This window comes from Lepidochelys kempii, chromosome 27, assembly GCF_965140265.1.
Source record: "Lepidochelys kempii isolate rLepKem1 chromosome 27, rLepKem1.hap2, whole genome shotgun sequence".
Lineage (NCBI taxonomy): Eukaryota > Metazoa > Chordata > Testudines > Cheloniidae > Lepidochelys > Lepidochelys kempii.
Genome location: NC_133282.1, coordinates 6,704,911 through 6,729,731, shown reverse-complemented (window position 1 = coordinate 6,729,731; position 24,821 = coordinate 6,704,911). Strand labels below are relative to the sequence as shown.

General features: G+C 50.0%; 1 protein-coding gene and 1 long non-coding RNA gene across 2 annotated transcripts in view; one reads left to right on the top strand and one right to left on the bottom strand.

Moving 5' to 3' along the window:
* The window catches only part of LOC140903910 (uncharacterized), a 49,968-nt gene that overhangs the window by 8,713 nt on the left and 16,434 nt on the right, over positions 1–24,821 (top strand). Inside the window, exon 7 of the mRNA XM_073325859.1 lies at positions 5,733–6,329. Coding sequence (XP_073181960.1) covers positions 5,733–6,329 — 597 coding nt within the window. The remainder of the gene's footprint in view (positions 1–5,732; positions 6,330–24,821) is intronic.
* Positions 20,252–22,618, bottom strand: LOC140903911 (uncharacterized). The gene is made up of 3 exons (XR_012156382.1): positions 21,194–22,618; positions 21,037–21,101; positions 20,252–20,740 (listed from the first exon to the last, which is right to left on the bottom strand). It is a non-coding gene; the product is annotated as an uncharacterized lncRNA (long non-coding RNA).

The following is a 24,821-nucleotide window of genomic DNA, read 5'->3' as shown; positions in this document are numbered from 1 at the left end:
AAACCGGCTGCTACTCTGAAACCTATCTGAGGTAAGGAATTTTTGCAACTTTCTTACTTTTACTCTAAAAGTAAAAACAGACCTATGGAAGGGTGTTCAGCCTTCACGGTGTGTGTTTCAAGAGGCTGACAGAGAATCCCTGCCCTTGAGGAATAAGAGTGCGCAGGGCCTGAGGCAATGAGATATTCTTTATTTAGGTCCTAATAAAACTTTCAGTATTTCCTGGCCCTCATGACTGTCTTTCCTGAGCCCCCTGGGGGCCATGACTAAGGCTATGATTTAGTCATGGGTATTTTTAGTAAAAGTCATGGACAGGTCACAGGCAACAACCAAAAATTCACAGCCTGTGACCTGTCCGTGACCTTTACTATAAATACCCCTGATTAAATCTTAGTGGGGAGCCCACAGGGAGCCAGCAGCTGGGGAACGCTGAGCAGAGGCTGCTCTGGCCACCCCCGGGCCACTGCTCGGGCGGGTCCCGTGGCCAGCCACACCGGCTGCTGCTCGGGTAGTCCCTGGGGCCAGCTGCCGGGCAGTGGCTGGCCCCAGAGCTGCTCCAGCAGCAGCCATAACCAGACTCTGTATACAGACCCTACTGACCATAACATTCAGAGCATTACAGGCTTTCCTAAAACACCTCACTTGACGTATGTTTATACACAACACCATTGTGTGCAGCCTGCCTCAGAATGGTAATGAGGTGGATGAACTGGAAGGGTGGAATCAGCGTCAACGGAGAGCAGTTAAAGCACCTCAGATTCGTGGATGATAGCGTGTTGATTGCCAGAAACACTATCAAACGACAGAAAATGCTGTAAGGGCTCGACACAGAAAGCAGCCAAGTCGGACTGAAAACGAACCGCTCTAAATCGAAATGTATGCGGTTTGAGGCCTTGCCAAAAGCCCAAATAATAGTCAAGGGGGAACAAATAGAAGTTGTTGAGCAATACGTCTGTTTGGGCCAAGAAATTAACATGCACCACGATCGGGAAGGCGAACTGTCGCAAAGAAAGGAAGCTGGCTGGCGTGCATTCACTTCTATCAAGGATGTTCTCCAAGGAAAAATCAACAAGGCAACAGGTGCCAACTTCTTCAAGTCTACAGTAGTGCTGGCAATGTTATACGGCAGCGAAACATGGGCACTTACCGAGATAGAGGAGCAACAACCCCTCTGTCATGGAGAGGGCGATGGAAAGAAGAATTCTGGGGATTTTAATCAGGGACCAAGTCCCCAGTGATATCATCAGACAGCAGAGTGGAGTGCAGGACGTCATTGTTGAAAGTAGGTACAGTAAAATGTGATGGGCAGGGGAATATAGCAAGGCTCACTGAGAATCGATGAACTGTAGCTGTCGCTGAGAGGTACCTACGGGAACTGAAATGACCACTCTGCCGACCTCCAAAGAGATGGGAAGATTTTATCATGCAGAGACATGGCCTCACCTGGAGAAGGAAGGATAAGAGAAGAATGGAAAGCTACTATTGTGATCGGCGCAATCTAAATGAGCGCTGAAGGACCGATCGATCAAGATGACTACCAGTTGATTCAGTTGCTTATTCTTTGTGGTTCGGATCTCCTGTTCTCCCCTTGGCATGACTGGATCCTGGTTGTCACAACTGTTGTCCAAGGGAATCTGCCAATACCATTTGACGAGATGAATTGTGCTACGGTATTTTGCTTCACCCAAAGTGTCTAACGTCTCATCATCTCTGGCCTACGGGATGCATCAGGGACTGTGACACCATTCTGTTTTCTAGAATCAACACAATACCTCGCAGCTTAGCATTTTTAGGGACCAACATCACAGGAGAGGCCCAAGAGCTGCCAGACTCTTTAATTTCCTGTATCCAGCATTTTGTACTTCTTCACAAATTTGTTTTTGTACATTACCTGGATGCCCTGCTAGAGGCAGGCTGGGGTCCCACTGTGTCAATCCTATGGAATATTTTATGAGTCATCCCGAGCATGTTTGAGAACACTTGCTTGCGGCTTTGCAGAACAGCCAAGATCTCTGCCTTCTGAGTGGGTGTTAGCTCTGTGCATACTTCAGTCCTGCCAAGTGACGAGTCACCCTGGCATTCAGGATGCCTCAGACCTTCCTTCCTCACAGCACACCGTAGTCACAATTGCTTCTCTTTTGTGACAGGCTCTAAGCCTATTAACATAGAATAACACGTAGTGTGGGACCGCATTACTTTGGGGATCATTCTCTTGTTCTACAACTTCGTAGGGTTCCTCCTAGGAGGTTTGCTTTTTGTCTTTGTCGCACTAATACTACTAATAATAACGTCCAAAGAGTATCGACAGGCATTTTTATCATACTTTGCCTTTTGTGTGCTCCTGCGCTCAGTGTTTCAAGAGGCAGGATGTCCTCATTCCCTTCCTGTGAACTTTCCACCCCCCTGTTTGTAAATAGGGTGTTTTGGTTCTACCATGCTTAATTTACAGCGGAGACAGGTAGATAGCTGCCTTCTCTCCTGCCTCGGAGGGAATCGGCTTCTCCCTGTTTGGCCACAGACGTTAAAGCATAATATTGTTGAGTATCCATATGTACTCATACACTGTTAATACAGACATTTCGCAAAGATATTAATCGCCAGTGTCATTAGCTGTCAGAAAAGAGCTCACTCTGTACACAATATTACTGTATTATAAAAATCCACAATCAGTGGATTCAATTGCTTATCACTTTAGGTCCAGTCCCCCCATCTTTATAGACCAGTAACCTTTGAAATGGATTCTTCTGAGGGTCACCCCTCAAAGTCAAGTTTATTCAAGCTGTGAGGTGACATGGAGTCCGGTGGTAAAAGAAGCTCCATGCTCTTTCCTCCACTGCTGTTTGTGGGGAAACAGAACAATTTGCATTTGAGCAATCTCCCCACCCCATCCCACCCCTGTAAGTTTGATGGCCCTGTTTATTGCTTATATGTAATAAACTTTACCTCAATATTGGTGCACATAACAAAATTAATTCCGCACATGGATAGAAAAAATTAGAGGGAGCATTGCTCTCAACCCCTCCCTTTTCCCAGGGGTAAACCTGGATCCCTTATTTACCCTGGACTTCTGCCCTTTTTTCTGTGTCTTGTGCTCACTAGATGCTCTGGCTTGCACATAGGAGTCAGCCAGATTGGCTGCTTCCTGAACAGAACCTAAAGTTTTATCCTCAATGGCTTCTCTGATTTCATCAGAGCATATTCTTGTGAAATGTTCGTGTGCAAAAAGGTAGAATAACTGGTCATAAACCTCCACACCTTTCCCCAAAAGTAGTAACGCATTCCTCGATACAATCTGAATCTTCGTAAGTAGGGCATAGTTTGTCCATCTGGGTGTTCCTTGGGAAGAGAAGTACCTGTGGGCTTTGAGATCTGTCTATGCTTATTCACTGTGTCCAGGTTATACACCTTCTCTCTATCCTTTTCTTGAGTTTCTTTCTGATAGTATCTTTGTCTCCTTCGTCAACTCCCATCTTAAGTGTTTGGCTCTCTGGTCCGTTTCCCATGTTTGGTGTTTACTTTCTTTGTCTCACTGTGTGGCTTTCCATTTTTAGTGTCCACATGCTGTTTTTGCAGCTTCCCACTCTTTATCTTTCTGATGATAGAATCATAGAGTTAGAAGGGAACACAAGGGTCATCTAGTCTAACCCCCTGCCAAGATGCAGGATTTGTTGTGTCTAAACCATCCTAGACAGATGGCTCTCCTGCTTCTTTTTGAAAACCTCCCGTGAAGGAGCTTCCATGACTTCCCTAGGCAGTTTGTTTCATTGTCCTACTGTTCTCACAGAGAGGACGTTTTTCCTGAGATTTAGTCTAAACCTGCTATGCTGTAATTGAACCCATTGCCTCTTGTCCTGCCTTCTGTGGTAAGAGAGAACAACTTTTCTCCATCTTATTTATGGCAGCCTTTTCAAGTATTTGGAGACCGCTATCATGTCCCCCCTCAGTCTCCTCTTTTCCAAACTAAATATACCCCATTCCTTCAGCCTTTGCTCGTATGGCTGCATTCCATCCTTTTGATCATCTTTGTTGCTCACCTCTGGATCCTTTCCAGTTTCTCTACATCCTTTCTATACAGCGGTGACCAAAATAGGACACGCACACAGGACTCCAGCTGAGGCCTAACAAGTGCCAAATAGACCCAAATAGACCTGTAACTTGCGTGATCAGCCTCCAATCTGGCCAGTTGTAACTTTGCAGTTACTTTGCTGTTGCTTACTTTAAAATTCCTCGTTTTGTTCTGTTGAAATAAACAAATAGAAAATAATAAAACTGTGTTTGGAGTGTAAACCTCAGTCAAGTAGCAAGCTGTGTGAAAATCCTGTCCTACTACAGCAGTGTGGTGCTTTGGGGGTTCACCCAGACGGGTAGGGGTTCTGTCACTGCCTGCCCTGGAACCCTGGGTGGTTCTGTGCTGTGCCACTTTGGATCAGAGCTCTGCCATCAGCCGCCTGCTCACAGCATGACAGCCTCCCCCTGGCTTCCCCCAGCCTGGCTACTCCTGGCAGGGTGGCACCAACAGCCCTTCCGTCTTGGGTCGCCCCAAAACTGAACCTGTCTGCTCACAGACCTCGTTAAGTTCGCTGCCTCCAAAGAGACACAGCCCACGCTAGCCTGGTAGTTTAGTTGATGACTTCATGCTTCAGTTTAATACACAGCACTGAGATAGTTTTGTAATAAAACAAGAATAAGTTTATTAACAGACCAGAGATTTCAATGATACTAAATAAGAATAGAAGACACTGGTACGGTTACGGGTAAAACAAAACGAAATACTCTTTCTCGTGACACAAACTTAAAACATCAGCAAGTTCCAATCTTTGTCTCAGCAGGTTTCTCAGCTGTAGTCCATTCCAGCTACCCTGGGTTTTCAGGCCAAAAAGATCCACTTTGCATGATCTCAAAGGGTGCTGCTCCCCCTTTGTCCCCTAGGTAATGGATGCCAGAATGGCTGTCTGCCTTTGGGTATGTGACCCAGAGTCTGTTGTCTCTGTGCCAAGAGCCAGGAAGGCTTCCTTGGTGTGCAGGCTGCATTCCCCGTCATGAGTTCTAAATGGTCTCTCCTCCCACCCCCACCCCACCACGCACTTGGTTTAGCTTGATGGTTTGGTTTATGGCATATGTAGATTGCTTTTCTTTGTCCTCCTAGGAATTACCTGGTTCAATTTCCATTGGAGACACAGGAAAACAAGTTTCAGAGTAGCAGCCGTGTAAGTCTGTATCCACAAAAAGAAAAGGAGGACTTGTGGCACCTTAGAGACTAACAAATTTATTTGTGCATAAGCATTCGTGAGCTACAGCTCACTTCGTCGGATGCTTATGCTCAAATAAATTTGTTAGTCTCTAAGGTGCCTCAGGAAAACAACATTCCTTTGTCTGGGACAGGCTGGGCATATGCGCTGGAATCCGCTTCTGTAGGACTCATTGTCACTGGGCGCTGGGATTCCCAATACAGACCCTGTGAACTCTGAGTTTAGGGTTGTCCCCAGCATGTGATGCATCCTCATGAAGGAGGTCACAGCTTCGCACCCACCCTCATTGACATCGGCATAGCTCCCTCCCTGGCTGCCCTTCCCCCGGCCTGGAGGCAGGTTGACCCTGTCCTCTCTCCTCTGGGGAAAGGTTCGGGAGGAGTCCGCCCCTGATTTTTTCCATCTCTCCAGCAGCTATTTTGGTTTGTTCCCCCTTCCCCAGAGCAGGGGACGACTCATGCCTGGATTCTCTCTCTGTTGCAGCAGGTGATGGGGCAGTGAGTGAGAACGAGGAGGAGAATTCTCAGCAGGGAGATACACAGCACAAGGAACCACCCGGGATGTTTCCAGAAAGATCTGAAAAGAACGTTCACTGGAGTCGTGAGCGGAGAAAAGGGCATGAGAGTCAGCACTGGCCAGAGGGGCAGCCGGGAAATCAGCCAGGGGATTGTCGGGGAAGTGGCAAGGACCTCCAGGAAACCGCAGCCCAGCAGAGAATCCCCACAGGAGAGAGAAAGAACACCTGCACTGAGTGTGGGAAAACCTTCAGTAGCTGCTCAGCTCTTAGTACACATCAGAGAATCCACATGGGCAAGACACCCTATAGATGCTGCGATTGCGGGAAAAGCTTCAATCGGAAATCGCATCTTAGTAGACATCGGAGACTCCACACAGGACAGAGACCCTTTAAATGCTCCGAGTGTGGGAAAAGTTTCAGCGTGAGCTCAAACCTTATTGCACATCAGACAATCCATACAGGAAATAGACCCTTTACATGTTCTGAGTGCGGGAAAAGCTTCAATCGGAACTCAAACCTTATTACACATTTTAGAATCCACACGGGAAGTAGACCTTTTACCTGTGCTGACTGTGGGAAAAGCTTCACTGACAGCTCAAACCTTACTCAGCATCAGAGAACCCACATTGGGGAGAGACCCTACAGATGCTCGGAGTGCGGGAAAAGCTTCACTCGGAGCTCAGACCTTATTAGACATGAGACAATCCACACGGGAGACAGACCCTTTAAATGCTCAGTGTGTGGGAAAAGTTTCAATCAGAATTCGCACCTTATTACACATCAGAGGATCCACAAAGGAGAGTAACCCCATAAATAGTTTGGCTACTGCTGGCCGAAGGTTTTTTTTTTATAATACATTTGCTATTTTCCAATAGTGAGCTTTAAAGCTGTTTGCACCATTTGCTTCACTGTGGTCCCTCAGCTCCCGCAGGTGAGTTGCCTGCTTTTGCCTCTCACCCTTCTTTGGGGTGAAGCCCATCGTGCTTTCTATCAATTCCTTGATATGTAGCTTCACTGTATAAGTCATGGGAGTGTGTGCCCCTCCTGACAAGAATGTCCATCAGTCCCAGATAGGGAGAGAGGGGTGACCTCAACTAGCTACATAGAGGTAAAATCTACTTGGACCTTGTCTCAATGAGGGTTTTCCATGGAGTTAGCAGCTCTGGTAAAGTGGTTGGGGTTAGCTATCACATTTCTCCTTAAGCTGACCTAACCTCCATCACTCTTCCTAGTTCAGACAACCCTAAGCATCACATTTATATTTACTCCTGCGGGAATTCTGTGCCAAAAAAATAAAAATTCTGCACACAATATTTGAAAATTCTGCAAATTTTATTTGTCAAAATAACACTACATGATCATGCCAGTTTCAATTGTTTTGGTAACTTATTTCAAAATACCTGTCAGCAAGTATGACTGTAACAATACAGACACACACAAAATTTCCCCCAGGAGCAGAGAATTAAAGAAACCCCTATGACAACCTGGTTCCAGTTTCTCTGCCTGTACTACCCAGAGCCCAGGCAGGGGGGGCCAGACACCCACAACCCCCCACTCCCGCCCGAGTCCAGCCACAGGCCCTCCCAGCCCAGACACCCATCCCCTTTCTCTCCAGAGTCCAGTCGTGGCCCCCCCTAGTCCAGGCACCCATCCCCCTACCACTCAGAGCCCAGCCGTGGCCCTCCCAGCCCAGACACCAGCCCCCTACTGGCCAGGGATCCACAGGGAGAAACAGCCTGTTGCTGGGTCCCAGGCTTGTATGGAGTTTCCTGCACACCACCCTCTCCTTCCCTTGGGCGTGCGGTGAACTGCAGCTGCCGGAAACTCTCTACTCTCTCCCCTGTCGTCCCCACCCCCACATTGTCGTCTATCTGCAATCAGGGCTCAGCCGGGTCCAGTGGCCCCTGCTGGTGGCCAGCAGCATTGCAGCCCATTTCTCTGCAAGGGAAAGGAAATTGTGTGCAAAAAACATTGATTTCTGCAAAATTCTGCATTGCACAGTGGTGCAGAATTCCCCCAGGAGTATTATTGTTCCCCCACTAGTAGAGTGATTGTCAGAGTAACTGAGTTCACCCTTTGTGGACAGATTGTCTCACTCCTTGTTATTCTCACTTTCTCCAGGTAGTGCACAAAGTTGTTACTTTTGTACCATTTTTCTCATTTAAAATATATTTATAACAAAGAGAAGGTGCAGGGAGACAAAAAAATAGTGTCATTTCTGCCTGTGATACACAAAGGAGACAGGGTGAATTGGAGGGATTCTTTCCTTCCCCATCACCACCATGATACTCCCTCACCACTCCGGCTTTAGAATTTATTCTGTCCCTCCACCTCCCAAAGTGTCATGTGACACACTGTTCTTTGCTCTCCGTGCTTAGGAATCACATACTTGTAAGGACTGGAGATTAAAGTGTCACAGATGTAGAGGGGAAATTTGAGTGGATCCCAAAGCCAGTGTGATCGTTCTGATCTTAAATCCCAGTTTCCAGTTCTTGAAAAAGTGACTTTGGGGCTTTTTCCTGCTGAGCGGATGGAAAGGCTGCCTGTTTTTCCCCATTTCAAGGATGCTAAAACTTTTGAAAATAATAATGAGGTGATGTTGAGTAAAGCAGGTTTGTATGGATCATAGGAAAACGCAGTGGGAGAATTTGTCCTCCTGACTTTTGAATCATTAGATATACACTATGAAATTGGAGAGGAGGTTATTACACTGGAATTCGCAAAAAGAAAAGGAGTACTTGTGGCACCTTAGAGACTAACCAATTTATTTGAGCATAAGCTTTCGTGAGCTACAGCTCACTTCATCGGATGCATACTGTGGAAAGTACAAAAGATCTTTTTATACACACAAACCATGAAAAAATGGGTGTTTACCACTACAAAAGGTTTTCTCTCCCCCCCCCCACCCCACTCTCCTGCTGGTAATAGCTTATCTAAAGTGATCACTCTCCTTACAAAAAGAAAAGGAGTACTTGTGGCACCTTAGAGACTAACCAATTTATTTGAGCATGAGCTTTCGTGAGCTACAGCTCTGGGGGTGGGGGGGTGAGAAAACCTGGATTTGTGCTGGAAATGGGCCACCTTGATTATCATGCACATTGTAGGGAGAGTGGTCACTTTGGATGAGCTATTACCAGCAGGATAGTGAGTTTGTGTGTGTGTTTTTTGGAGGGGGGTGAGGGGGTGAGAGAACCTGGATTTGTGCAGGAAATGGCTCACCTTGATTATCATGCACATTGTGTAGAGAGTTGTCACTTTGGATGGGCTATCACCAGCAGGAGAGTGAGTGTGTGTGTGGGGGGCCCGGAGGGTGAGAAAACCTGGATTTGTGCTGGAAATGGCCCAACTTGATGATCACTTTAGATAAGCTATTACCAGCAGGACAGTGGGGTGGGAGGAGGTATTGTTTTATGATCTCTGTGTGTATATAAAGTCTGCTGCAGTTTCCACGGTATGCATCCGATGAAGTGAGCTGTAGCTCACGAAAGCTCATGCTCAAATAAATTGGTTAGTCTCTAAGGTGCCACAAGTACTCCTTTTCTTTTTGTGAATACAGACTAACACGGCTGTTACTCTGAAACTCTCCTTACAATGTGTATGATAATCAAGTTGGGCCATTTCCAGCACAAATCCAGGTTTTCTCCCCACCCCCCGCACAAACCCACTCTCCTGTTGGTAAGTTTCTCTGCATTGTGGATTTTTCTCTTTCCTGAATACCATTTGGTCACGTGATTGGATATTTTGTTGGACAATGTGGATCAGATTTTGAAACAGATTACCATTTGCTAAAATAGTCTTGTGGGTTTTCCCATCCCTCCATGATGACATAGAGGAAATTATTTCAGTCACCGGGAGAGAATACTCCAATTTATTGGGCATGCTACCAAGGAACTAGTGGTGTATTTTCAATCTCCATATTGAAATGGTGAACAACAGTACACCACAAATGGTGCAACCAGCTGAAGTAATTGGATATGATCACACTGTTGTTAAGTTGGTTGCGTCAATATCGTGTCAGATGATCTGGGGAGAGAATTTCCCAGTAAGTGACTTGGAACTAGGAAAAATATTTGGTTCCCAAAACAGTTGTGGCCCAGGCAGGTCCGGATTAAAGAATTTTGGGTCCACCTCCCCACGTTCCTTAAACTAGACAGAACATGTGATAGACCATACGTAAATATGAGAGCCTCTTCATGTATGATGATGAGTTAGAGCTTTCTCAGCAGAGAATACAGAAGCACCACTGAAAGTGAAATGATTGTGTTCTTATGCTAATTTATACAGTAGCATAGTGTATTTTCAGAATTAGCAGGAATACAAACAGACTTTGAATATAAGAATAAAAATTAGCCCCACTGAGTGAAAGAAAAGTATTACCGGGTGCTGTGCTGCATGTTCATGTACTGGAAGAAAACATGTATGTTTAATATATTTTATCGTGTTTTGTTTGTTTAGGGTTTTTTGTTAACCACAATTCTCCATTTTTACCTCATCATTTGTTCACTTTGTTACCTTTTTTCAACAAACCTAATAATTATTTTTTGTAGACTGCTTCAGAATACAACATGCACCTGGTATTAAACTAAATTGGCTTGTTCAATTCTCAAATAAATTGTTACATCCAAACAGTGTTTCAACCATAGTTTCATGCCCTAGGTGTAGAAAGCGTTGCTGCTAGGCCCAGTCCCTCCGACTTCAGTCTTTGAAATCAGCGGGATTAGTTGGGTGTGCACGGATTGTGCGAACTAGACCAACTCTTATTTTTCAACAGACTTAACAGGGTTTTTTTGTTTGTTTTGTTTTGTGTAATCAGCTGGGCATTGTGCCAAGACTCCAGTGATTATAAATGCAAATTTGTATATGTGTGTGTGTGTGTGACTCTTTCTCTCTCTCTACACTCACAGACATCTGAGAATCCAGGACAGAGCACCAGTCAGTAGTTTAGGGACACCCAAAGCAGGGGTTGCATCCCTGCCCATCTTGGCTAATAGCCATTGATGGACGGATCCTCCATGAACTTCTCTAATTCTTTTTTGAATGCACTTAGGGCTAGTCTATGCTACCATACTATATCTGCGCAGCAGCATTGCTGCAGTGTGTCTGGTGAAGAGCGCTTTCCCGTCGGGATAAGCACTTCACCTCAATGAGAGGTGGAAACTGTATCATCGGGAGAGTGTCTCCCACCAACATAGATTGGTGTAGACACTGCTTCAAGTTGATGTAAGTTACGTCGCTCAGGGGGTGGCTTTTTCACAACCCTGAGCAACATAATTTACATAGACTTAAGCAGCAGTGTAGACAAGCCCTTATATTTTTGGCCTTCACAACATCTCTTGGCAATGAGTTCCACAGGTTGACTGTGTGTGGCGTGAAGGAGTACTTGCTTATGTTAGGTTGAAATCTGCTGCCTATTCATTTCATTGGTGACCCTTTGTCCTTGTGTTATTTGAAGGCATAAATAACACTGCCCTGTTCATTTTCTCCACACCATTCCTGACTTTATAGACCTCTAGCACATGCCCCCTTAATTGTCTCTTTTCTAAGATAACCAGTTCCAGTCTTTTTAATGACAGGTTTCAGAGTAACAGCCGTGTTAGTCTGTATTCGCAAAAAGAAAAGGAGTACTTGTGGCACCTTAGAGACTAACCAATTTATTTGAGCATGAGCTTTCGTGAGCTACAGCTCACTTCATCAGATGAATTTTTAATCTGTCCTCAGGTGGAAGTTGTTCTATACCCGCCATCATTTTTCTTGCCCTTCTCTGTACTTTTCCCATCACTAACAATGCATCTTCCCTCCCCCTCACAGTGACACCCGCACGTCCCCGCCCCCTCACAGACCCTCTCCACAGTGACTTCCCCATGGGGCCACCTCCTCACAGTCACACTCCATAGCCTCTCCTCCTCACAGCCCCTCCCCTCACAGTGACACCCGCACGTCCCCTCCCCCTCACAGACCCTCTCCACAGTGACTTCCCCATGGGGCCACCTCCTCACAGTCACACTCCATAGCCTCTCCTCCTCACAGCCCCTCCCCTCACAGTGACACCCAGCATACCCCTCCCCCACAGCCTCTCTCCCTGACAGCACCCATGTTCCCTCCCCCCCACAGTGATGCCCCTTCCTCTCACAGCAGCCAATAGTACACTAGATCAGCAGCACATTGATAGTCTTGAAGCCTTGAGGAAGCTCTGGAAGGTTGGAAGGAGCTAAAAAAGGGTAAATGGGACAACCCAGGTCCTCGTAAGCCTGACACCGTGACATCGATCCTGGGCAAGATAATGGAGTAGCTGATATGAGATTTGATCAGCTAAGAATTAAAGGAGGGTAATGTAATTAACACAGGTCAACATGGCTTTATGGAGAATAGATCCTGTCAAACTAACTCGATATATTGTTTTCTTGAGATTTGGGGATTTTTTGGCGGCCCCAGAGCTTTTGGGATGTTTGGAGGCCCTTTATCTGATGGGATGGTCAGAGGCCCCTGAGCCTTTGTGATTTTTGGAAGCCCGAGAGTTTGGGGGATTTTTACAGGCCCTGCAGCAAAGGCCCTGGAGCTTTACGGATTTGGGGGATTTCTGTAGGCCCTGGAGATTTGGGAAATTTTGCATTTTTTGTACGTCCCAGAGTTTTGGTGATTTTGGGGCATTTTCAGAGACCATGGAGTTTTGGTGATTTTTTTCTTGATATTTCAAGGTCTCAGGGCTTTGGGAGTTTTGGAGGACTCCAAGTTTTTGGGATTTGGGGGATTTTCTGAGGCCCTAGAACTTTTGGGATTTTTATTTTATATTTTATTTTCTAGCCACAAGGAACTTGAGATTTTGGGAATTTTCTTAGGCCCTGGGGATTTTGGGATTTATGGATGCCAAGAAGTTTTTGATATTTTTGGGACTTTTTGTGGTCTGGATTTTTGGAGGAACTGGAAGTTTTGAGATTTTTTGAGGCCTGGGATGTTTTGGGATTTTGCGGGTTTTTGGAGGGCCCGGTGTGACACTCTGTATCTCGGGGGAACACCCTGCACCTCCATGTTCATCCTTATAATATGATTGTATGGTATCCAATGCAAAGTTTGTCATGTTGGGTGTCTTCGGAACACTCATGATGCACTAAGAATTGTTGTTATAGTGATGTTATAGGTTATAATTTCATGTATATAGTTATGAGGCTGAAAATGTGACCTCATGGCTTAAAACAAGCCCAGGCAAAACTCTCCAGGAGCAGAGGGGTAGTTCACACCTCATCAGGGCATGTATGGGACAAACCCAGCCCAGCTTCACAGGAACAAAGGACACTGGCCCAGGCAGCAACAAAGGATCTGTTGGACTCTCGGGTGAGTCACCCCCCTTCCCTTGGTCAGTCAGGGACTACGATGAGGTAATGCTCACCTGACCCTGAAGGGGGGGCGGAATCCAAGAGGGAAGAAAGAACATGATAAAAGGGAGAGTGTTTGCCATGCTGGCTCTCTCGTCTACCTCCATCTACAGACATCACCACCAGCGACTGAAGCACTGATCAAAGGGGAGAGCCTGGCTGAAGGGCAACCAGCCAGTCTATGGTGAGAAGCATCTAAGTTTGTAAGGGAACTGAAAGTGTTAAGATCAGCTTAAAATGCATTTTGCTTTTATGTCATTTGACCAAACCCGACTTCTTGTGCTTTGACTTATAATCACTTAAAATCTATCTTTTATAGTTAATAAATTTGTTTGTTTATTCTACCTGAAACAGTGTGTTTGGTTTTAAGCATGTCAGAGACTCCCATTGGGATAACAAGCCTGGTACATATCAATTTTTTTGTTCAATTGACAAACTCATATAAGCTTGCAACATCCAGTGGGCACACCTGGATACTGCAAAACAGAGGTTCCTAGGGTTGTGTCTGGGACTGGAGATATTGGCTAGTGTCATTTGGTTGCACAATCCAAGGAGCAGCTTACATGCCAGAGGCTGTGTGTCAACAGCCCAGGAGTGCGGTTTATCACAGCAGAGCAGGGTGAAGCTGGCTCCCAGAGTCGAGGATTGGAGTGCCCTAGCAGATCACTGGTCCAGATAACACCAGGAGAACATCACACCCAGACTTCAGGGATTTTTTCATTTTTTGGAGGCCTCTGCAGCTTTTGGTATTTTAGGGTTTTTTGGAGGTTGGAGAGTTTCTGGGATTTGGGGGATTTTTGGAGCCCCAGAGATTTTTGGATTTGGGGATTTTTAGGTGCCCTAGTGCTCTGGCGATTTTCAAAGGGCATGGAGCTTTTAGGATTTTTGGACGCCCATAGAGATTTTAGGGTTTGGGGGATTTTCAGAAATCCCAGAGCATTTGGGATTTTTTTTATTTTTGGAGTCCCTGCTGTGGAGCTTTTAGTATTTTCAGAGGACCCAGAGCTTTTGGGAGTTTTGGTATATTTTTAGGCCCTGGATTTCGGGGATTTTCAGAGTCCCCCGAGTTTTTGCAATATCTCAGATTTTTTGAGGCCCCGGAGCTTTTCGGATTTTCAAAGGCCCCAGAGATTTTGTGATTTGGGGCAGGAGAGGCAAACAGAGGAAGTTTGTCTGGGAACCGTCCGAGAAGAGCTACTGTGAGTGCTGCCTTGGGGGTGCTGTGTTGTGAGATGGTGGGGTGAATATCCGAGTGTCTGTCCGCTGTGACCATTTGTTTGACTGGTGCTAGTTGCAGCGACTATAAGGTGGATAGAAAGCTGGCTAGATTGTCGGGCTCAACGGGTAGTGATCAATAGCTCCATGTCTAGTTGGCAGCCAGTATCAAGTGGAGTGCCCCAAGGGTCGGTCCTAGGGCCGGTTTTGTTCAATATCTTCATAAATGATCTGGAGGATGGTGTGGATTGCACCCTCAGCAAGTTTGCAGATGACACTAAACTGGGAGGAGAGGTAGATACGCTGGAGGGTAGGGATAGGGTACAGAGGGACCTAGACAAATTGGAGGATTGGGCCAAAAGAAATCTGATGGGGTTCAACACTGGTGAGGCCTCATCTGGAGTACTGTGTCCAGTTTTGGGCCCCACACTACAAGAAGGATGTGGAAAAATTGGAAAGAGTCCAGCGGAGGGCAACAAAAAGGATTAGGGGACTGGAACACATGCGTTATGAGGAGAGGCTGAGGGAACTGGGAATGTTTAATCTACGGAAGAGAAGAATGAGGGGGGATTTGATAGCTGCTTTCAACTACCTGAAAGGGGGTTCCAAAGAGGATGGATCTAGACTATTCTCAGTGGTAGAAGATGAAAGGGCAAGGAGTAATGGTCTCAAGTTGCAGTGGGGGTGATTTAGATTGGATATTAGGAAAACCTTTTTCACTAGAAGGGTGGTGAAACGCTGGAATGCGTTACCTAGGGAGGTGGTGGAATCTCCTTCCTTAGAAGTTTTTAAGGTCAGGCTTGACAAAGCCCTGGCTGGGATGATTTAGTTGGGGATTGGTCCTGCTTTGAGCAGGGGGTTGGACTAGATGACCTCCTGAGGTCCCTTCCAACCCTGATATTCTATGATTCTATGACTGTTTGACCGTGTGTGAGTTTGTTTGAAAAGTGTGAATTGGGAGTGCTGTGTTCCAGGTGGGCCTCGAGTGGTTGATTGGAGGGAAGGCTTTGAGCCGGAGCAACTGCTTTGACCCAGCAGACTTATAAAAAAGCTGCCAGTTGTGAACTGAGTGAGTGGTGAACAAACAGAGGGAGTTTGCCTGGGGGGAGTTCCTACAGAGTTTTTGCCTTTCAGGCTTCTGTGAGTAGTAAATACAACACCTGAAGAGGCTCTTAGAAGGAAGATAATATGGATAGTGAGCGATCAGCTGTTGTGACCTGTTTGTGCCATGGGCCATGTTTGTCTTTCTCCCAGGGGATAGAAGCGACTTCGTCTGTACGAAGTGCAAGCTGGTCTCCATATTGGAAGAGAAGGTTAAAGGACTAGTGACCCAAATATCAACCCTGCGTTGCATCAGAGAAAATGAAGACTTTCTGGATAGAAGTCAGTGTTTGGTATTGCAGGCAAAGCATGCTGAAGAATCAGAGAGGGCAGTGCAGAACGGGGAAGAAAATTGGCAGCATGTGACCTCCAGAAGAAGAAAGAGGAGAACCTATGTACCCCCGATGCAGATAGAGGTATGAAACCGTTTTCAGGGCTCTCTGCACAGGTACTATGGTGGAGAATGGTTTGGCGGGGTCATCTGAGGGATCTTTGCTTATTATTATGCCCTTTACTGTCAATACGCTTCACAGTCTGAGCAGGGCAGCCCCGGGCGAAACAGGCTTTGGATGCTGAACATCCCTCTCGTCCAAGAACTCCTGGCTTCTTCCCTCTGGAAGTATTATTATGGTGAGCAGCACCAGGTGGCCCTTCTTGTTACACGGGCTGATGAGTTCTTGTTCAGTCTCTTTGTAAGACAATCTTGTTCTGCATTCAGTGATGCAGTTGTCCTAAGATAGAAGCTGTGGCAGACGGCAGCTTCTGTATTCGGAGGCAATTCTTGGCACAGAGTAGCTTCCTGGGAAGCAGGCATTGGTGCATGCTGAGATTTCGGGAAGAGGGGATTGCCCGTGTGCTGTTTGCCTCTGTTCCCGGACTGCTGTACTTGTGTTAATAAAGCAAATCACACTTAGGCCTGGTCTACAGTACGCGGTTATTTCGGAATTAGCCGAGTTACTTCGAAATAAAACTGATTCCGTCCACACGACCAAACCAGTTTTTTCAATTTAAAGGGCTCTTTATTCCGATTTCTGTACTCCACCTCAGCAAGTGGAGTAGCGCTAAAATCGAGATCACAGTTCCGTGTTACAGGTACTGTAGACGCACTTCGACGTTATTGGCCTCCGGGAGCTATCCCAGAATGCTCCCTTGTGACTGCTCTGGACAACACTCTCAACTCTGATGCACTAGCCAGGTAGGCAGTAAAAGCCCCGGGAACTTTTGAATTTCCTGTTTCGTCACCATCAGCACAGTCCACCATCACAGGCGACCCTCCAGAGTCCACCATCTCAAGAGATCACGCAGTCCCAGATTTGCAGATGAGCTCCAACATGGTCCGAACGGGAGGTACTGGATCTCATCGCATGTTGGGGAGATGAATCTGCTATGGCAGAACTATGTTCCAAAAAAAGAAACGCAAATACGTACGCTAAAGTCTCCAGGGGACACAGAGCAGTGTCGTACAAAAATCAAGGAGCTCAGGCAAGCGTACCAAAAAGCCAGGGAGGTGAATGGGCACTCTGGGTCATAGACCCATACATGCTGCTTCTACCAAGATCTGCATGCAATTATGGGGGGTGACCCCACCACTGTCCGTGGACACTTGCAAGGGCAGAGTAGCACTGAGCGAGGAGGATGGCTTTTTGGAGGACAAAGAGGAGAGGAGGAGGAGGAGGACAGTGCACAGGCGGCAAGTGGGGAATCTGTTTTCGCCCTGTCATAATATAAAGGGAAGGGTAAACCCCTTTAAAATCCCTCCTGGCCAGAGGAAAAAATCCTCTCACCTGTAAAGGGTTAAGAAGCTAAAGGTAACCTTGCTGGCACCTGACCAAAATGACCAATGAGGAGACAAGATACTTTCAAAAGCTGGGAGGAGGGAGAGAAACAAAGGGTCTGTGGCTGTCTGTATGCTGCTTTTGCCAGGGATAGACCAGGAATGGAGTCTTAGAACTTTAGTAAGTAATCTAGCTAGGTATGTGTTAGATTATGATTTCTTTAAATGGCTGAGAAAAGAACTGTGCTGAATAGAATGACTATTCCTGTCTGTGTGTCTTTTTTGTAACTTAAGGTTTTGCCTAGAGGGATTCTCTATATTTTGAATCTAATTACCCTGTAAGGTATCTACCATCCTGATTTTACAGAGGTGATTCCTTTATTTCTATTTACTTCTACTTCTATTAAAAGTCTTCTTGTAAGAAAACTGAATGCTTTTTCATTGTTCTCAGATCCAAGGGTTTGGGTCTGTGGTCACCTATGCAAATTGGTGAGGATTTTTACCAAACCTTTCCCAGGAAGTGGGGTGCAAGGGTTGGGAGGATTTTGGGGGGAAAGACGTGTCCAAACTACGTTTCCCAGTAAACCCAGTTAGAGTTTGGTGGTGGCAGTGGATATTCCAAGGGCTAAGGATAAAATTAATTTGTACCTTGGGGAAGTTTTAACCTAAGCTGGTAAAAGTAAGCTTAGGAGGTTTTCATGCAGGTCCCCACATCTGTACCCTAGAGTTCAGAGTGAGGGAGGAACCTTGACACCCCCCTAGCCAGGAACTATTCTTAACGCTTGGGCCAATAGCCTCCCCCAGACTCCGAAGGCAGGCTCCCGGACCATGACCCTGGAGAAGGCACTTCTGGTGAATGAGAGCTTGATCAGAGCCATGCAGTGAGGGGTGGGGGGAACCCAGCTGCGCTGGGCTGTTCGTGTTTAGTTTAAAGGGCTCATCCCTGCTCAGAGCCTCATCGGAGCCACGAAGTGTCGGGGGGGAGGGTGTTGTGTGAAGCAATCATCCCAGAGAGCCCGCAGGCCCTCCTTTTATATGGCAAACCTACGAGGCATTGCTTGCTATGGGAAAGGGGGCCTGGCAGTTTGAAAGCATTGAAATGAATGCAGAAGAAGCAGAACCCCACGTGCCCCTAGGGCTTACCATGGCTGCCTGCAAGCTGAATTCTGTTGTCCGGCCACATGCGATGGCTTACTCATAATAAAATGGCAGGCACTTCAGTATAAGTGTGACCTTGTACAGAATGTGACCTTGTACAGAAAGAACATGTGCTGTGTACTATGAATTTACTGTTTCACTGAGAAAGAGTGTCCCCTTTGTTCTCTAAAATGTATCTTTTAAAATACTACCCTCCCTTTTTCTCCTCCCACAGGTGCAAACGCGGCCCCTATCTACTCCGTCCCAGAGGCTGCTCCAGATTAGAAGTGCAGTCCTCCCGCACTGCTAGGGCCCAGCTGAATGCGTGAAGGCAAACAATTCCGGAGTCATGTAAAGTGTTACATGAATACGAAGAGAGGAGGGACACGCGCGATGACAGCAGGAAGGATGCTATGGTTAAGCTCATGGGGGAGCAAACTGACATGCTCCGCTGTATGGTGGATCTAATGCAGGAAAGGCAGCAAGACCACAGACTGCTGCTGCAGCCCCTGTATAACCGCCCTCCCTCCTCCCCAAGTTCCATAGCCTTCTCACCCAGATGCCCAAGAACATGGAGTGGGGGGGAGGCTACAGGGACCCACACACTCAACCCCAGAGGATTGCACAAGCAGCAGAAAGCTGGCATATCCGAAATTTTGATTTCGTTTCTGGACTTGTCCTTCCCCCCTCCTCCACCCCCCTAACCCAATTCCCCCCACCCCCCATCTAGCTTCTGATTTCTCTCAGTGTTTTGTGCAACAAATAATAAAGAACGGTTTTTAAACAATTGTGACTTTATTTCCTTTCTTATATATAGGGGGTGGGTAACTTTAAGAGAAACAAACACAACTGTCACACCATACCCTGGCCAGTCATGAAACTGGCTTTCAAAGCTTCTCTGATGTGCAGCACGCCCTGCTGCTCTCTTCTAATCGCCCTGTTGTCTGGCTGTGCGAAATTGGCCACCAGACGAGTTGCCTCAACCTCCCACCCCGCCATAAATGTCTCCCCCTTGCTCTCACAGATATCGTGGAGCACACAACAAGCAGCAATTACAATTGGAATATTGGTTGTGCTGAGATCTAACCGAGTCAGTAAACTGCGCCAGGCGGTTTCAAATGTCCAAGGGCACATTCTACCACCATTGTGCACTTGCTCAGCCTATAGTTGAACTGCTCCTTACTACTGTCCGGGGTACCTGCGTATAGCTTCATGAGCCATGGCATTAAGGGGTAGGCTGGGTCCCCGAGGATAACTATAGGCATTTCAACATCCCCAACAGTAATTTTCTGGTCTGGGAAGTAAGTCCCTTCCTGTAGCTGTTCAAACAGACCAGAGTTCCTGAAGATGTGAGCGTCATGCACCTTTCCCGACCATCCCATATTGATGTCGGTGAAACATCCCTTGTGATCCACCAGTGCTTGCAGCACCATGGAAAAGTACCCCTTGTGGTTTGTGTACTGGCTGACCCTGTGTTCCGGGGCCAAGATAGGGATATGCGTTCCGTCTATCGCCCCACCACAGTTAGGGAACCCCAGTGCACTAAAGCCATCCACAATGGTCTGCACATTTCCCAAAGTCACTACCCTTGATAACAGCTGGTCAATGATTGCATTGGCTACTTGCAGCACAGCAGCCCCCACAGTAGATTTGCCCACTCCAAACCGATTCCCGACTGACCGGTAGCTGTCAGGCATTGCAAGCTTCCACAGGGTTATGGCCACTCGCTTCTCAACTGTGAGGGCTGCTCTCATTCTGGTGTCTTTGTGCTTCAGGGAAGGGGACAGCAAGTCACAAAGTTCCATGAAAGTGGCCCTACGCATATGAAAGTTTTGCAGCCACTAGGAATCATCCCAGACCTGCAACACTATGCAGTCCCACCTGTCTGTGCTTGTTTCCTGGGCCCAGAATCGGCGTTCCATGGTATGAACCTGGCCCAACGCCACCATGATCTCCCAATCGCCACATGCCGTGCTTCTAGGAACGTCTGTGTCCATGTCCTCATCAGTATAGTAATCGCACTGTCGTCGCTTCCTCGCCCAATTTTGCAGGTACTGCACATACCGCTGGATAATGCGTGAGGTATTTACAATGGTCAAAACTGTAGCAGAGATCTGAGCAGGCTCCATGGCTATGGTAATCCTGGAAAAAGGGCGTGAAACGTAGGAGAGCAGAGTGGCAGTGGAACAGGTGCTGTTCGGTTCACGACAGCTGAAAAAAGGCAGGAAATGGTTGTCTTCTGTAGCTTTCACGGACGCAGAGCCCAGGACAGACAACACGGAGAAGCTCGGTAGCGCAGGAAGAGCGGGAGAGCAGAGTGGGCGGCTGTGCCACTCGGTTCACGATGGCCGAGCGGAGTTGGCAGTGGAAGCGTTCGCTGAGGAAGAGGAAGAGTAGATACTAGAGATTACATAGGAAGATGAGAGGAAATGCAGGGCAGATTCATAGTAGCAGGAGAGCAGCAGTGCACTGTCTGCTGAAAGCAGTATGGCGTCTGCACGCCAAAACGGCGTGAAACGATTGTCTGCCGCAGCTTTCACGGAGGGGGGAGGGACTGACGACGCACACCCAGAAACACCCACGAGAATGTTTTTGCCCCATCATGCACTGGGAGCTTAACCCAGAATTCCAATGGGCGGCAGGGACTGCGGGAACTGTGGGATAGCTACTCACAGTGCACCGCTCCGACATTCGATGTTAGCCTCGGTATTGTGGACGCACTCCGCCAAATGCGCACGCTTTAGTGGGGACACAGAAGACCGAATGTATAAAATCACTTCCGAAAATTTGAATAAAATAATTTTGAAATAATTTCGTACAGTAGACGTACCCTTAGAATTCACGCCGACTCTGTACACTGATTTCTCCTCCACTGGGAAGCTGACTGGCAAGGCACAGGACATCTCGCGCTCACCAGAGGAGCAACCCTTGTATCAGTAGGATAATATGAAGGCTGGTTTTTCAGATGGGTGACCAACCAGGGCACCATGGTCAAGAGACAAGGAGAGGGGTTGGCCCGGAGTGCGAGGCTTCAGAAAGGAGCTCAGGGCAGTGAGGGAGGAGGCAGCGGGGTCCTGGGACAACGGGGAGCCCAGGGGAGCAGCATCGTCCAGGGGTGATGGTGGGATGGGTGGGGAGCTCAAGGAGGCAGTGGAGGCCAAGGGCGATGGGGTGTGTGTGTGCAGGGAAGCAGTGGGAGCCAGGGGTGATGGGGGGACGGGTGGGGGGCCCAGGGAGGCAGTGGAGGCCAGGGGTGATGGGGGAATGGGTGGGGAGCTCAGGGAGGCAGCAGGGTCCAGGGGCGATGGGGGGATGGGTGCGGGGCCCAGGGAGGCAGTGGAGGCCAGGGGCGATGGGGGGCTGCAAGGAAGCAGTGGGAGCCCGGGGTGGATGGGGCGATGGGTGGGAGGCCCGGGGAAGCAGTGGGGTCCAGGGGTGTCAAAATACAAGCTCAACCAGGGCAGCATTTCCCTAAGGCTGGCCCTGGCTAATAAAAGGTCCATAGTGACCTACAGTGCAACCGGTGCCTTTAGTTCCTACCCGAACAGTGCCCGTGGGGGGGTTTCCCTGCTGCCCCCCGCAAAGTGCCCCGGTCCCCGCCCGCCCCAGGAGCAGACACTAACCCTTATGCTCAAACAAACTGGTTGGTCTCTAAGGTGCCACGAGTCCTCCGGTTCTTTTTGCGGACACAGGCGGGCGGGCTGCTGCTCTGCACCCCAGACAGACCGGATCTCATGCGGAGCAGCGTGTGCACGGGCAGCAGCGGGGAACTGGTGCGGGCGCCCGGCCGGAGGGCGATACCCGGCGAGTTGGCAGACGGGGGGGTCTGTTCCCGGCTCGGCACCGGGGGATCTGCCCAGGGGCGATGCAGTGACAGGAGCCGGGAACCCGCCATCGTCCGCCACTGTCCATCCCCCCGCCCCGCAAGGAGACCCGGGGCCGGGGGCGCGGCAGCCCGGGCGGCTCTCCCGGGGCGCAGGAAGCCGCCTGGAGCCCCGGGGGCTGGTGGGGAGCGAGCGCCGTGAGATCAGATCCTGTGCGCGGCTGGGGGCCGCGAGCCCGGCCGCTGCCGCAGGGACCCGAGCCTGGGCTCGCCCCGGGCTCTGGAGGCAGCGGCGCCTGCGCGGGAGGGGGCAGGTACTCGGGAGAGAGCCGGGGCGGGGGGCAGGACCCCCCCGCACAAGGGGGCCGCCCCCCCCCGCACAAGGGGGCAGCCCCCCCCCCCGCACAAGGGGGCCGCCCCCGGGGATCCGAGCCCCGCCGGGGGCAGGGGCCAGCTCGGAAACTGCTGCTCTCAGTGTCCTTCCCAGGGTCTGCTCCAAGGGGGGGGGGGGGGGCAAAGTAGCGATTTTTGTCACTGGAGTGAGCGAGCCGCTGGGTTTCGGGGAGGCGCGTGTCCAAGGGACCGATGTGGAGACCTGCCCTGCGGCGGAGCCGGGGGAGACGTGCCCCCGCGTGTGGCCGCGACCCCCTTCGCCAGGAGCTCAGCGGGGCCCACAAAATCCATTCCGGGCTCTTCCCCCGCTCTGCGCCGATGAGCTGCGAGGGGGCAAGTCCTCCCAAGGCCCCGCGGCCCGCGCTTGCTTGGGCTGAGGGAGGCTGGGAATGAGAGGAAGGCTTTGATTAGGGCTCCTGGTGGCGGAATAAATCCGGGCTGGGCAAACTTTTTGGGCCGAGGGCCACATCTGGGTGAGGAAATTGCATGCAGGGCCAGGGCGGGGTGTGGGGGGCGGGGTGGTGTGCAGGAAGGGGCTCAGGGCAAGGGATTGGGGCAGAGGAGGGGTGCGGAGTGTATGAGGGGGCTCAGGGAAGGGGGTTGGGGTGGGACAGGGGGGCTCAGGGTAGGGAGTTGAGGGGTGCGGAGTGTATGAGGGGGCTCAGGGAAGGGGGTTGGGGTGGGACGGGGGCTCAGGGTAGGGAGTTGAGGGGTGCGGAGTGTATGAGGGGGCTCAGGGAAGGGGGTTGGGGTGGGACAGGGGGCTCAGGGTAGGAAGTTGAGGGGTGCGGAGTGTATGAGGGGGCTCAGGGAAGGGGGTTGGGGTGGGACAGGGGGCTCAGGGTAGAGAGTTGAGGGGTGCGGAGTGTATGAGGGGGCTCAGGGAAGGGGGTTGGGGTGGGACGGGGGGCTCAGGGTAGGGAGTTGAGGGGTGCGGAGTGTATGAGGGGGCTCAGGGAAGGGGGTTGGGGTGGGACAGGGGGCTCAGGGTAGGGAGTTGAGGGGTGCGGAGTGTATGAGGGGGCTCAGGGGAGGGGGTTGGGGTGGGACGGGGGCTCAGGTTAGGAAGTTGAGGGGTGCAGAGTGTATGAGGGGGCTCAGGGAAGGGGGTTGGGGTGAGACAGGGGGCTCAGGGTAGGGAGTTGAGGGGTGCAGAGTGCAGCAGGGGGCTCAGGGAAGGGGGTTGGGGTGGGACGGGGGCTCAGGGTAGGGAGTTGAGGGGTGCGGAGTGTATGAGGGGGCTCAGGGAAGGGGGTTGGGGTGGGACGGGGGCTCAGGGTAGGGAGTTGAGGGGTGCGGAGTGTATGAGGGGGCTCAGGGAAGGGGGTTGGGGTGGGACAGGGGGCTCAGGGTAGGGAGTTGAGGGGTGCGGAGTGTATGAGGGGGCTCAGGGAAGGGGGTTGGGGTGGGACAGGGGGCTCAGGGTAGGGAGTTGAGGGGTGCGGAGTGTATGAGGGGGCTCAGGGAAGGGGGTTGGGGTGGGACGGGGGGCTCAGGGTAGGGAGTTGAGGGGTGCGGAGTGTATGAGGGGGCTCAGGGAAGGGGGTTGGGGTGGGACGGGGGCTCAGGTTAGGAAGTTGAGGGGTGCGGAGTGTATGAGGGGGCTCAGGGAAGGGGGTTGGGGTGGGACAGGGGGCTCAGGGTAGAGAGTTGAGGGGTGCGGAGTGTATGAGGGGGCTCAGGGAAGGGGGTTGGGGTGGGACAGGGGGCTCAGGGTAGGGAGTTGAGGGGTGCGGAGTGTATGAGGGGGCTCAGGGAAGGGGGTTGGGGTGGGACAGGGGGCTCAGGGTAGGGAGTTGAGGGGTGCGGAGTGTATGAGGGGGCTCAGGGAAGGGGGTTGGGGTGGGACGGGGGGCTCAGGGTAGGAAGTTGAGGGGTGCGGAGTGTATGAGGGGGCTCAGGGAAGGGGGTTGGGGTGGGACAGGGGGCTCAGGGTAGAGAGTTGAGGGGTGCTGAGTGTATGAGGGGGCTCAGGGAAGGGGGTTGGGGTGGGACAGGGGGCTCAGGGTAGGGAGTTGAGGGGTGCGGAGTGTATGAGGGGGCTCAGGGAAGGGGGTTGGGGTGGGACAGGGGGCTCAGGGTAGGGAGTTGAGGGGTGCGGAGTGTATGAGGGGGCTCAGGGAAGGGGGTTGGGGTGGGACGGGGGGCTCAGGGTAGGGAGTTGAGGGGTGCGGAGTGTATGAGGGGGCTCAGGGAAGGGGGTTGGGGTGGGACGGGGGCTCAGGGTAGGGAGTTGAGGGGT